Raw genomic sequence first — 13,939 nt, 5'->3', positions numbered from 1 at the left:
TCGGAAAGTCATTTGTTTTCCTTCAGAATGCTTGTTATCTTAAAAAAAAAAAAAAACGTGACAATCGTCTTTTCATCACAACGTTTATATTCTCATAAAACAATAGATATTAAAAGAACGTTACTTTTCTTCATAAAAACGTTTTGTCATAAGAACAGTAAGAGAATCAAGAGCCATGAACGTTGCTTTTTGTCATCCGAAAGTGCATTCACTCACGGAAAACGGATTTGCTATGGTCAGGGGAGGGAGGAATCAAACGTTGCTCTTCGTCAGTTAAGCATTTATTAATTTACAGAAAACGAGAAGAGTAACAACGGTAAAGTATTAACAGGGAGGAGGAGGAGGAGGAGGAGGAGGAAGGGAGACGAGAGACAGCGAACCGGCCACTCTAGACCCTCCCCTTCTGCCACGCCTTCTTCAGTAGCTGCCGTAGGAGGACTCAGGGCAGTAGGTCTTGTAGTTGAGCTGTGTCTTAACCACCGTCTGGTACTGCGGCACGTACTGGGTGTGGTACCTGGTCTGGTACTGCACGTCCTTCTTCGTCACGTACTCAGGCACGTACTGGGTGTTGTAGACCGTCTTGTACTGCGTCTGTGTGTAGTACTCCGTGTGGTACTGGGTCTTGGAGACATACTTGGGCACGTACTCTGTCTTGGGCACGTACTTGGGCTGGTACTGCGTGTGGTACTGCGTAGTGTACTCCGGCACGTACTGGACCTTGGTGTTGTAGTTGGTGTTGGTGACGTACTTTGGCACGAACTGTGTGTGGTACTGCGTGTGGTAGAGGGTCTTGTACTGGGTCTTGTAGATGGGCGCGGGCACGATCTTCTCCCTGTAGACGGTGTGGTAGACCGGCACCTGCGAGGCAAGGGACGGTCACTGTCAATGGCCACTAATGGTGCTGGTGTTCATGGTAATGGTTCATGGTGAGCTGCGTGTTGAGCCTCCACGTCAGCCTCGGATGTTCATTGGCCACAGACTCGAGGCTCTTGATGTGAGGATTCGACACAAAGGCGCTGCTCTTCTTGATATCAAACAGTTCCTGGAGAATCTTACGTAGAAATTTTTATTACTTATTTCCTTTTATTCTGAAACGCACTGATCTCTCATTACCATTACTGCCAAAGCAAGGGAGGTGGTGTCCATTAGCCGCTAAGAGTCTGTAGAGTGGAGCGCCGTACAGGAAGGCACTTGGCTCCTTGACATCTAAACATTCATCCGCTGAGAAAACTTAGACAATTGGAAAAGAAAATATCTTAAACCTTAAACTCGTAGGTATCTGGTTAGAGAAGATTAGTTTGATTTTCATGGGCTTTTTTCCACGAAGGATGTAGAATACTTGCTAAATTGCTACGAGAATCTTAGATAATAAACAAATAGATAAGAAAAATACTATGAAAAACAGCAAAACTTTTCATTACAGCCTGCTGGAATTACTTAAAGAAAACGCTGAAACACAGGCCTTGTTTGAAACTCGTGGGACATTATTATGTTCCTTATTTACTCTGAGTGGAGGAGACGTGGTTTACTTAATCAGACACTTAAGGTCGGTTTATTAACGCACCCTGTTCATAATCAAGTAGGAGCCCGATGCAGTGCACTTTTCCATAAGGATGACTCATCTTTGTAAGTCGAGAGTGGAAGGGGAAAGAAATGTGTTTAGATAGTCTGACACTCAATGCGCGAAGCACTTGATGGCAAATAGTGGAAATAGCTTCATCACTCCGGGTCATCCTCAGTTCCTTGCCAAAAACGTTTGAAGATTCCACAGTGGCGCTCTTCGGGCAGCTCAGCTACCCTGTGTGAGATGCGCTCTGGCCAGCAGCAACAAAAAGTAATTTACAAAAGTTTCAATCCCAACAGAAAGCAATAAAAAAGAAGAAATCTGCAAAATTGAAAACAAGTGTCTTCAAATCTTAACCTTCAAACAATTCAAGTCGAAGGTAGAGTTCTAGTTAATACAAGTGTTCGGTTCACTAATTATACGCTAGACCACTACAAGCCTTAACTGAACTCATTAGGGATTTGCACCTGTGTTCTAATTCATATAAGCGTTGCGTTCACTAATCTGTCAAAGCAGTGCAGGCGTCCACTAACCTTGCGTGTGTATTCTCGTTACTACAGGTGTTGTGTTCACTATTTTGCCAGACCACTGCAGGCGTTACTGACCTTCTGAAGCACCGTGGTGTAGTGCGGGACGTATTTGACGTGAGGACGGCAGCCTCCCTTGAAGAGGCCCGGCTCGGCACGCACTGTCGCCACCACGCTCAGCACCACCGCCACTGCCGCCGCCACAGCCACGCCTCGGGACACCATCTTGGCGGGAACAGTGGCTAAATGTGTATCTTCCTACATCACATCAGCTTCCCTTATCAAACTAGTATAAAAGGAATGGAAATGTCCTCTTAAGGTCCTCTACATGCATGCTTTCTTAAACCATAATAAGGAAATGTCCTTTCTTTCTGATTCCTAAATAAGATGTCAGTTCTAATCCTTCCTACAGTACTCTTGAACTTAATTAACTGACTGACTGACTGACTGACTGACTGACTGATCACACGGCACCACAATCTCAATTACTACTCATCTCACTCCTACACGTCCCTCCATAATAACAATACACATCATCTTTCATTTCCTCCTGCCTCAGGCGCTGACGGAGTTACCTTGAGTGGGTGTTTCTGGAATGAGTGTCGGATGGTCTCTGGCGGTCCTTTCCAAAGCCTCCGCCATTTATAGCCCAATGACGCCCCCCAGCGACCTGCCAAGCACCCGCCGCCGCGCCGCTGTTGACCGCCCGGCTGTGACTCGGCTCTTCAGGCAGTGAAGTAATAGGAACAAGTTTTGGGCGCGTATTTTTTCAGATTACACGTCATTTCTCTCGCGTATTTGGTGGTAATAGGAAGGATGTTTTGTGTGTTTGATATTCTCTCTCTCTCTCTCTCTCTCTCTCTCTCTCTCTCTCTCTCTCTCTCTCTCTCTCTGGCTTCGCACGTGACATCTGACTTCCCTCTCTCCATCTCCTTTTCTCTCTCTCTCTCTCTCTCTCTCTCTCTCTCTCTCTCTCTCTCTCTCTCTCTCTCTCTCTCTCTCTCTCTCTCTCTCTCTCCTCTCTCATTTCACACACAGCCAGACACGAGGAATACTGCATCTCATGACGTGTGAGAGTGCCTCCGGTGGACCAGAAGGTAGGCAAACACGGTCACGGTGGGCTGTGGCGGCGGGGCAGGGCGTTCTGGAGCGTGAGAGCCAAAAGGAACCACCTGTGCCTTCCCTTAGCTCACCTCTCCTCATGTGTTATTTTAAAGAAACGCATACTGTCTTCCCTTACCTTGTTCTGCCTTGTGTTCTGTGATGAAGGTTCTATCTGTATATCTCTCCTCTTACTTAGTGTAATATCATGAACTTAGTGTGTCCTTTCCTCGTGCAGGGAACGCGCATTGAAGATTGAGTACCTTCTAATCTATTTTTTTTCCTTCTTGTTTTCTTTTACCTTTTCGAACGAACTGACGTGTATCTGGAGAAGCAATATGACCACTTGCTTTGTTGTTTCAAACCTTTCATATACCTGATTCACCCTTCCCTCCTCAGACCACTTTCCCTCTCCTACTTACCTATACCTACCCACCTACCTGCTTACCTACCTATCTGCCTACCTCCACTTTGTCACAATATCCTACTATAACCACAACGGTAGCTCAGTAATAGACGCTTATTTCCTTCATCCAACGAGAACGAACTGTTAACTGCATATTGATGGCTATTAACAGGAGGTAAACTATAGTGTACTGGAATTTAGATATGAATAACAATAGTAATAGTTTGTCTTATTATTTCATGACTAGTTTTATGCGTTATAGTTTGATAGGAGGGTAAAGTAGGATTCTGGAATACTTATACGTTAGCACTACAGTATCTTCTTCATCCCTCTCTAAATTGATAATGGAAAATGTATCTGTTGTTGGTATCGATGCCAGGAAAACAACAATTCGGCACATTTTCTTCCTGTTCCTCCACTGACTGATACAACAAAGCGAGCCTAATGTTGTTACTTACGCATACCAATGAAAACAAAGGAAGAATCAAAGTTACAGCATCCACCGACACGAACAAGGGGAGAACATCACAAAAATAAGATAAAAAAAAGAATCAAGAAAAAATACTCAAACACCTTGCCTTAAAAAGTGTATTGTCAGCGTTATTATTACTATTTTTCCATGTGATGAATTGGAAAGCTTGTTAGATTGGTGGAAAAATGTACTTTCTATCATCAATGACCACGCACCATCGGGGGAGGAAAGGAAAGGAAGAAAAACTGAAGAGGTTTCGTTTATTCAGCGATGCACAGAATTAAGTTAACGCCTTAAAAAAAGTTTGTGTGAAATGAAAATAACAAAAGGCCGCGTGTGGAATGAAAGTTGGTTTTCTGAATTAACATGTGAAAGAATGCTGCCTGCGGCGGTGGTGGTGGTGGTGGTGGTGGTGGTGGTGGTGGTGGTGGAAGAGAGGAAGAACGAAAGAGGGAGACGAAGACCAAGAAGAAGACGACAAAAGAAAGAAAAGATCAAAAACAAGAACAAGAAAAAAAGGAAATAAAAGGAGTAACAACGAAACAAAAAAGGGAAACAAGCAAAATCAGGGAGAGAGAAAGGACGGAGAACAAGAATTAAGAGAAAGGGAAAGATAAATAGATGAGAAGAAGCAAGCTAAGACAAGAAGGAAAAGGAAGAACCAATAGACAACTTGACCTAAACAATATGACGAGTAAGATTGATACAAATTTTAACCACACCAAACTCGAACTCACTCAATACAACCTCACCTAACATCAACTTACCTAACCTAATCTGACATAACTTACACCTAACCTAACCTAACCTAACTTAATCTAGCCTTAACTTAGTCTTACCTAACTTAACTGAATTTAACTTAGTCTAACCCAACTTTAACGTAACCTAATCTAATCTAACCGTGACTTAATCTAACCTAACTTAATTTCATGTAACTTTTTAATCTAACTTTAACGTGACCTAACCTAATCTAACCCTAACCTAAGCAAGCCATATCCAACCTAACCTAACCTAACCTAACAAAACTTGAACACACTTAATATAACTTAACCTTTTCTAACTTAATCTAACCTAACCTTACCGTAACCTAACCTAACCAATGTGACAATACAGCAAGTTCTCCATCCGTTAATAGCAAAGAACTTCCGTCAGACAAGCAGACCAAACACCACCACCAGAAATGAACAAAAACCTCAGATTCTCTTCCCAGTGGACCGTTCACCTCACGTTCTCTCTCTGGCTGACGTTCTTCTCTTCCTCCACTTGTTCTTTCCCGCCTCATTGACATCTCACGCCGCGTCACTCGTCAAATCGAAAAAAATAAAAGGCAAAGATAGAAAAATATTAAGTAGAGCTTTAGTATCACGCTTTTATATTAATTTTCAACGTGGCAGCTTTCCCTTTCACATTTTCAGTGGTAGTGGTGGTGGTGGTGGTGGCGGTGGGCCTGGAATGTGCAGCGGGTGTGGGGTACGTACGTGGCAGGGCGGGAAGGTAAACACACGTGCACTGGTCCGCGAGTGAGAGGGCGCTTTTATGCACCCCTTTTTGGACCCGAAGAGAACGTGCCCACAACTCTATGCACGCCTCTCTATATGGGGTGTCTATATAGGGAACACCTCTACATGATTGATACCTCTATGAAGACAATTAACCCCTTCAGTACCATGATGCGTTTCCATATTCACTCTGCTTACTATTTGGTGATTCTGTACAGCTTCAGAACCTCACGTGGGATTAAAGTGGTGAAAACAGTGGCCTTTAATTTCTGATCTCTATAGACCCTTCCTAATGTCAATAAAATGGTCTAATAGTACAGAAGTTTTGAAGTGAAAAATGTGTCCTAGTACTGAAGAGGTTAAATGGAACACGCCTGCATGGAACACTTCTATACGGTACAGTTTGACATGGAGCACCTCTGTCTCTATGTGCAACACCTCTAACACTCATGGAGCACCTCTACGTACATGGAACATCTTTACTTGACCACCTCTATAGGAAACACCGCTACACAAGACACCAGTACATGAATTCAGCACATCTATATTGAAAACCTCTAAATGGAGCACCAAATAGTTAATGCATGCCATGTACGTGAACGGGTGTAGGTAGCTATGGGCAAGACTCTGGGTATGGGTATGGTGATGGATGTGAAGGGAGCTGAGTGGACAGTACATCACACCCCTATCACTCACCGCCGCCCAGCCAGTCAGTAACCACCACCAAAGGACACAGTACTCGAGGCACCATCCCTCCATTAAGCAGTTAGTCAATCACCAGAGACACTTCTCAAATTTCAGATACTCTCGGCTACACTCTTTTGGGACCGGAACCTTCAACACACCTTTTTCCAGTATTTTTGTTCCTTAGACTAGAATCTCCTTTTTTCCAGCCTTCAGAAACCTTCTCCAGCCTTCTCTTAGTCTTCTTTAGCCTCCATCAGTCTTCATCAGTCTATTCCACCTTTTCCAGCCTTTTCACAGCCTCCTCCAGCTCTTGTACAGCTTCATCCAGCCTTTTTACAGCTTCATTCAGCCCTCTCCCAGCCTCTCACAGCTTATTTCAGCCTCTTCCAGCGTTCCTCCAGTCTCCTCTAGCCTCTTCCAGCCACTTACATTCTGTCCTAGCTTCTTCCCAGCCACACACGACCTTTTCCAGCATCCTTCAGCCTTTTTCAAGCCTCTTTCAATATCTATAAGCCTCCATCAACCTCTTCTAACACCAACCAGCTGATTTCCAGCCCCTCTCACCGTCTGTCAGCATTTTCCAGCATTTTTCCAGCTTTTCTCATTCTCCATAAGTTTTTATCAACCTCTTCTAGCACCAAGCAGCCTTTTTCCAGCCTCCCTCAGCCTTTACAAGCCTTCCCAACATTTATCCATCCTCTCTCAGTCCCCATAAGCCTTCACCAACCGCTTTTAGCTTTTTTCCAGCCTACCCCAGCCTCTCCCAGCTTTTTCCAGCCTCTGTCAGTCTTCATAAGCCTTTACCAACCAGCTTCTTTTTCCAGCCCCTCTCAGCCTGTGCCAGCCTCCTTCAACACCCGCAGTGGCATCCCTTCTTAGCGCCGCCCCGTGTTCAGAAGCGCGGGTCATGCATGTCTGGGCCGGGGCGGGTCAGTGGAGGGAGAGGGAGCCGCGCAGCACAGTCACGGTGGTATATATTGTCGGTGGCTGCGGGGGGTGCTATCATACTTTCTTGGACTCGCTCAAGACACACAGCTCGAGGTAACCCACACATAAATCCTGCAATTCTCTCCCTCATGTGTTTCTCCACTTCTGCCTTCCATACCAGGCGCCATATGACCTTCTTGTAGTGAGGTGATGATTTCTCTCTCTGTTTCTCTTTCTATTGTTGGTTGGTTCACTGAATCTCTCTTCACAGGAATTACCATGTGTTTTCTTTCCCTTCACCTCTCTCTCTCTCTCTCTCTCTCTCTCTCTCTCTCTCTCTCTCTCTCTCTCTCTCTCTCTCTCTCTCTCTTCCTTCCAACCTGTCCTATATGATCTTGTAGTGGCGTTTTATTAATCTACGTGTGTCTATCCTTATTGTTGTTGTTGTTGTTGTTGTTGTTGTTGTTGTTGTTGTTGTTGTTGTTGGATTGTTTGATGAGGTTTGTTTTAGTTTGTTTCGTTGTTTTTTTTTTTTTTTCCTTCTCATTTTTGGATTCAGAGTAATCTACCGTTTTATCTTACTTATTTATCTATTCTTTTATCTTGTTTGATGTATTCATCTATTTATTTATTTACTTTTATGAGAACTGTCAGTGACGCGAAAGAGAAACATTATGAAACTAATTCGCTTTTTCAGTCTTCTTTCAATTCTTTTCTTCTTCTCTTTTCATGTTTCTGTCCCTCTCTCCACACACACACACACACACACACACACACACACACACACACACACACAAAGTACACTATGGCATAATGACGACCTTCCCTTCCTAACGCCTTATTTTCCAGACAGTCTGTTTGATTGCGGACAATTACGTCAGCTCCTCGACCGTCACATTCTCAACTAGTCATCGTCATCATCGTTGTCCTTGTCTAATTCTTTCCCTTTGTCGTCCTCCTCCTCCTCCTCCTCCTCTTCCTCCTCCTCCTCCTCCTCCTACTACTACTACTACTACTACTACTACTACTACTCTACTACTCCTCCTCCTCCTCCTCCTCCTACTACTACTACTACTACTTCGTCTTCTTCCTCCTCCTCCTCCTCCTCCTCCTCCTCCTCCTTTTCCTCCTCCTCCTCCTCCTCCTCCTCTTCCTCGTCCTCCTCCTCCTCCTCCTCCTCCTCTTCCTACTACTACTACTACTACTACTACTACTACTACTACTACTACTACTACTACTAATAATAATAATAATAATAATATTAGTACTACTACAACTACTACTACTAATGCTACTAATACTAATACTACTAATAATGATACTCTTTGTCTTCTTCTTCCTTCTCCTCCTCCTCCTCCTCCTCCTCCTCCTCCTCCTACTACTACTACTACTACTACTACTACTATTCCTACTACTGCTAATACTCTTCATCTTCCTTCTCCTCCTCTATTTCCTCCTCATCTTCGTTTTCCTAGCCTTTCCTCTCTCCACCGAATTTATTATATCTCCTCTTTCTTAGTTGTTTATTCCTCTTTCTCGTTTCTCCCTACGTTCGTTTTAGCTTCTTCATTCTTTTTCTTCCCCTCTTCCTCATTATCTTCCTTTATGTATCAATTTAATGTAGAGTCTCTTCATGTTTGCTTGTGTCTTCTGTTCCATGTCTCTTTTTCTATCGTACGTTCATCTCCTTCATCTCCTCTTCCTCCTCCTCCTCCTCCTTCCTCCTCGTCCTCATGCTTCCCCTTTCCTTACCCTTCTCCTTTCTCCACCTTTCTTCATCTTCTTACCATTTCACTTTCACTGTACCTTGACCCTCTCTTCTTACTTCTCCTTCTTTGTCATCCCTTTCCTTCCCTTCTTGTCTCCTTCAATCTCTTCTTTCTTCTCTTCCTTCTCATCCTCGCCGCTTTTTTTTCTTTTCCTAATCTTACTTTCACTGCTGCATCATCTCCTGTTCCTCCTCCTTTTCCCTCTTCTTTCCTTCTCTTTCTTTTCCTCCTCCTCTTCTCTAATACGCCACGGCCATCATCACCCCTTAAGCAAATAGAACGCCGAGTCATCGCGAGTAAGTGGTTGCTCTGTCACTTCAATCTCCCCTTAAAAAAGAGTTCGTTTTCTCTGGTAGCTGAAACTCTAACAGAAAATGGAACACAGGCGGAAATCGTGCGTCGTTTTCTTGTTGGCGGAAAGGATGTGAAAAATTAACTTCCGTGTCGATTTGCGAGTTTTTGTTCTATATATATATTTTTTTTTTTACAGTTTTCTGCTCTCACGCAAGGTTGGGAGCGCACACACACACACACACACACACACACACACACACACACACACACACACACACACACGTCCAATATCATTCCACTACTTTCCAAAGGCACTAATTAAAGCTATACTCATTTCTTAAGGGTATTTTTCACGCTTCTATTAAGGAAATGACAAGATTAAAACGTCATTTAAAGGGAAAACGGTCTTGAGAACACGGCTAATCATCTCCATTGGCCTTAGAGAGAGAGAGAGAGAGAGAGAGAGAGAGAGAGAGAGAGAGAGCAAAACGTTTCTGAATACAAGACACAAGATTCACCGCAACTCTCTTCACCACATCTTCACCACACTAAGCACTTGAAGGTGACGGTCGGTGGTTCAAGGCGTGACGGGAACAAACTGCAGCGGGACGGAGAAACTGCATGGAATTATTGTCAGTCAGTCAGTCAGTCGTCAGAAGCGGTGGAGTACACGTGTCGGCGCTCCAAGAATGTTCACTTGCTCCAGTATTCAAAAACGCCTTCCCCTCTCACTATAACAATTTTTCAAGGCCCCAGAGACAACAAGCCGGGTTTTCAAGACAGTTTCTTCTCTTAATACACTAAAAATCTTGCCAATCCATCACCTGAACCATGAAAATACTCTTAACCCTTTCAGTACTGGGGTATTTTTGACCGTGAGTTTTGGGTGTAATTAGACGATTTTATTTACACTAGGAAAGGTCTATGGAGATTAGAAGATTAATGACCAGAATCTTCACTATTTTAATCCTCACGTAAGTTTCTGAAGCTGTATAAAATCATCAAATAGCAAGCAGAATGAATATAAAAATGCGTCGTGGTACTGAAGGGGTTAAAAACACGAGTATCTTCAACTGGAGCCTCTGGAAAGCAGCGATGGTGAGAGTAAAGTGTTTCAGAATACAGCCCTTGCTCCCATTCTCTCGTTTTCTGCGTGGTTGAGGCAAAAAATAGTCTCAATATGTGATTCTGGTGAAGATTTTGAAATATTTTTGTTTTGTTTGTGTAATCTTTTTTGGGTTTATTGTGATTCTTTTCCTTTTCGTTTTATTTCATTTTTTTTCCTTTCTTTTTTTCTTTCTTCTTTTTCAAGCGTCAAGAATTGCCAGTTAAAATTTGCAGCATTCTCGTGTCGTCACTTGTTTTGGGTTACTAGGTTTTTTTTTTTTCTTTTCTTTTCTTCTCTTTTCCTTTTTTTTCTTGTTTTTGTCAAGTCAGCATGCTAAAATTGAAACATTCCAGCATCGTTATTTTTGTCTACCTTTCTATATACCTGTTTTGATGTTCTTTTTTTTTCTTTTCCTATATGGTAAGGGGTCGCCACACTCATTTCCTTCACAGCGGAGGTCAAGGCCGGAAAGTAACAATAACATTTCTCCACGCTAAACTGTTTTGAACTCAGAATTGTTTACTTTTCTTTCTTTTTCCACGGTTAAGAATCGTCACGCTTAACGATTATCTCCGTGGTTGAGGTCAGGGCTGATGAAGGAACAAAAACTGATAACAATAACCTTCCTCCATCGTAAACTGTTCATGAGTTTAAAAAGATGGTTTACACACATTATGAACACAAGATAGCGTGCCCTTAAGAGGTTTCTGAAGTTTCACAAAGCCGGTTTCAATGCCTCGCTGCATGGGTTCGAATCAGTGTCTGGTCAGGCTACCAAAGACACTACTACGAACAAAATAAAGTAAAAAGAAATCTCTCAAGTAATACAGTAATACATTGAATATAATACTTAACCCTTTCAATATTGGGACACATTCTTACCTTGAGATTTGTGTACGATTAGACCATTTTATTGACACTAGGAAGGATCTATGGAGGTAGGAAGATTAATGGACAGTCTCCCCTATTCTAATCCCCCACTTGAGTTTCTGAACCTGTAAAAAATCACCAAAATAGTAAGCAGAATGAATATGGAAACACGTCATGGTGCTCAAGGGGTTAGAACTTAAACCATCCCTTGCTACATGTGAAGTTTGTGAAGTTCCCCCCTGTGATTTCCCGTTACTCCCTGCAGTGTCCCACGGTCGCCTCACAAACCCCGAGGCGCCGCAAGGTTCACAGGCGCCGTCTTACCGTCTCTGCTTGCGTGGTTAGATAATTGATTTGCATATATTTCACGTCTCTGTCAATGGGCGCTTAGGTACACTGCAAACTTTGGTGTGAGAGAGAGAGTAGTTTCCGTGCTACCATTACCATCGTTGTTAGCGCCATATTGAGAAACACTTCCTTCTCTCACGGCTATCATTTTTAAGCGCCACAGAGACAATTAGCCGAGTTCAAAAGAAAATTTGTCCTTTTGTTAATGCAGAAACCTTGTTAACATGGCACTAGAATTATATAAATACCCTTAAAAACCAGTATAAGTTTTACTGAAAGAGCCAACACCAAGATTACCACTTGATTTTCAGGATTCATTACTATTTCCAACCTCCTGTACACATCATAATTAGTAAATGAAGCTGACAATTAATTCTTTCCTCGCTCCATTCCTGCCAGATGGTGTCCTCCGGCGTGAGCGTGATGGTGGCGGCGGTGGTGCTGGCGGCTGTGCTGGTGGCGGTGGGGGCCGAGCCGGGCTTCTTCAAGGGCCGGGGAAGGTGCCACCCTAAGATCGTGCCTTTCTACAACACTATTTACGACAAAGTAGGTCACTCGCGTGGTGGGTTGGTCTTTCATGGTACAAAAGTCAACACTCAATAGCAGAGTGTCTCACTAACCACACACCAGTCGAGGAGTGACCACTGACTGCCAACAAGTACAAGTAATCTGATGCAGCAGCAGTTCTTGTAGCAACAATAACACAAATTCTCACTTAATTCACAACTCTTAGATTTGGACAAAAATTCGTCTCGTATTTTATTTTTTACACTCGACACCTTTAGAAATTTACGTGATTTTTGCTTCACGATTCAGTTTGTTTCTTGTTATGTTTATTTATTTATTTTTTCATGTTAAAAAGATGAGTTATAATAATAAGTATATGCAATGATGAGGATGATGAAGACTACGAAAAAGATGATGATGAAAAAACACAAATAAATCTCTAACTCATTTCGCTCCACGCCCCCCTCCCCCCCTGTTCCTCGCCTCCACAGGTACCGTACCACCACACCGTGTACGACGACAATCTGATCTACAGCACCGTATACCACACCGTGTACAAGACGCACTACAAGACACACCACACCACTGAGTACGTGCCGCAGTACGTCACCAAGGACGTGCACAAGGACGAGGTTCACTACGTGCCCAAGTACAAGACGGAGCACAAGACGGAGTACGTGCCACAGTACGTCACCACCACGCAGGTCGTGCCTCCTACGTCACCACCACGGAGTACATGACGCAGCACCACACGGAAACCAAGCTGGAGACGGTGTACAGCAACGTGGTGGTGCCCAAGTACGTCACCACCAGGGTCGTGGACTACAAGACCCACTACGAGACCGTGTTCGCGCCGCAGTACGTCACCGTGACCGACACCAAGCAGGAATACCAGACCGTCTGCCCAAAAATTCCTACGACTACTACTGAGGGAGACGCTGACGGAGGCGGCGACGGAGGCGATGAAGGAGGCGGTGATGGAGGCGTTGACGAGGCTGCAGCAGGGAAGGAGGGCCACCTAGCTAACCCTGCTGACACGACAGACCACCACAGCACGTCACTCCCTCCTCCAGCTGTTGTGTTCCCCTGTGTCTTGTGTGTTTATCTTCCTTTGTTATGTTTCGCTGTTGATAGACGCTTGTTTGTCCTGGAGTAATGATGATATAAATGTTACTTACGTCTTTTAATTCCTTGTGTTATTTCCTTATATGACGCGTAAAGTAATAAGAGATACAGAGGAAAGCATATTTACCTGTGCTTCTCATGAGCTCGTGTTCAGTCACTCTCTTTTCAGTACCTCTCCTTCTTTTCTTATTTATTTTGCTTCTCTCTCTCTCTCCTCCTCCTCCTCCTCCTCCTCCTCCTCCTCTTCTCTTGCATTTCTTCCTCTTCGTCATATTTTCATTCACATCAGATTGTAATACATTTGCTTTTTTCTGCTTCTCCTCGTTTTCCCAGTCTTCATTCTTCTTATTTTCTTTCTTCTCTTTCCTTTTTCCCTTCTTTATTGTCATCTTATTCTTCTCTTTATCCGCTCCTTCCTCTTCCTCCTCCTCGTTCAGACCTCCACTACAACCCCTTCATTTCAATCAGAATATATTCCTTTCTTCACTTTTTTTTCACCTCCCTTACTCATCAGTCCTTTCTTCTTCTCCTTTCCTCCTTCACTCACTCGCCTCAACCTGTATACTTGCTGACTGGCCATCCCTACTCACCTCTCACTGTTGACTCACTTCCTACCAACCTGCCTGCCTGCCGTGCCTCAAATATTTACTCACGCGGCCGCTGCTAAACTTTCCTTCCCTCGCCTCCCTCTTGTCTAAATATTGGCGTGTGTTAATCTTTCCCCACTGCTCATAA

General features: G+C 43.7%; 2 protein-coding genes across 2 annotated transcripts; one reads left to right on the top strand and one right to left on the bottom strand.

Annotated features, from left to right (window-relative positions):
- Nucleotides 1–265: 265 nt before the first annotated feature.
- Nucleotides 266–2,769, bottom strand: LOC123499720 (adhesive plaque matrix protein-like). Its single transcript, XM_045248137.1, has 3 exons — nt 2,667–2,769; nt 2,170–2,316; nt 266–858 (listed from the first exon to the last, which is right to left on the bottom strand). The coding sequence occupies exons 2-3, from the start codon at nt 2,314–2,316 to the stop codon at nt 418–420; spliced, it is 588 nt and encodes a 195-aa protein (XP_045104072.1). The 5' UTR covers nt 2,667–2,769; the 3' UTR covers nt 266–417.
- A 4,504-nt stretch (nt 2,770–7,273) lies between these two features.
- On the top strand, nt 7,274–13,259 carry LOC123500030. The gene is made up of 3 exons (XM_045248643.1): nt 7,274–7,297; nt 11,972–12,118; nt 12,571–13,259. The coding sequence occupies exons 2-3, from the start codon at nt 11,972–11,974 to the stop codon at nt 12,817–12,819; spliced, it is 396 nt and encodes a 131-aa protein (XP_045104578.1). The 5' UTR covers nt 7,274–7,297; the 3' UTR covers nt 12,820–13,259.
- The last annotated feature ends 680 nt before the right edge of the window (nt 13,260–13,939 follow it).

The sequence above is a fragment of the Portunus trituberculatus genome, chromosome 50 (assembly GCF_017591435.1).
Source record: "Portunus trituberculatus isolate SZX2019 chromosome 50, ASM1759143v1, whole genome shotgun sequence".
Taxonomy (NCBI): Eukaryota; Metazoa; Arthropoda; class Malacostraca; order Decapoda; family Portunidae; genus Portunus; species Portunus trituberculatus.
Note: the sequence above shows the minus strand (reverse complement) of the source record. Positions and strands in the feature narration are given on the sequence as shown.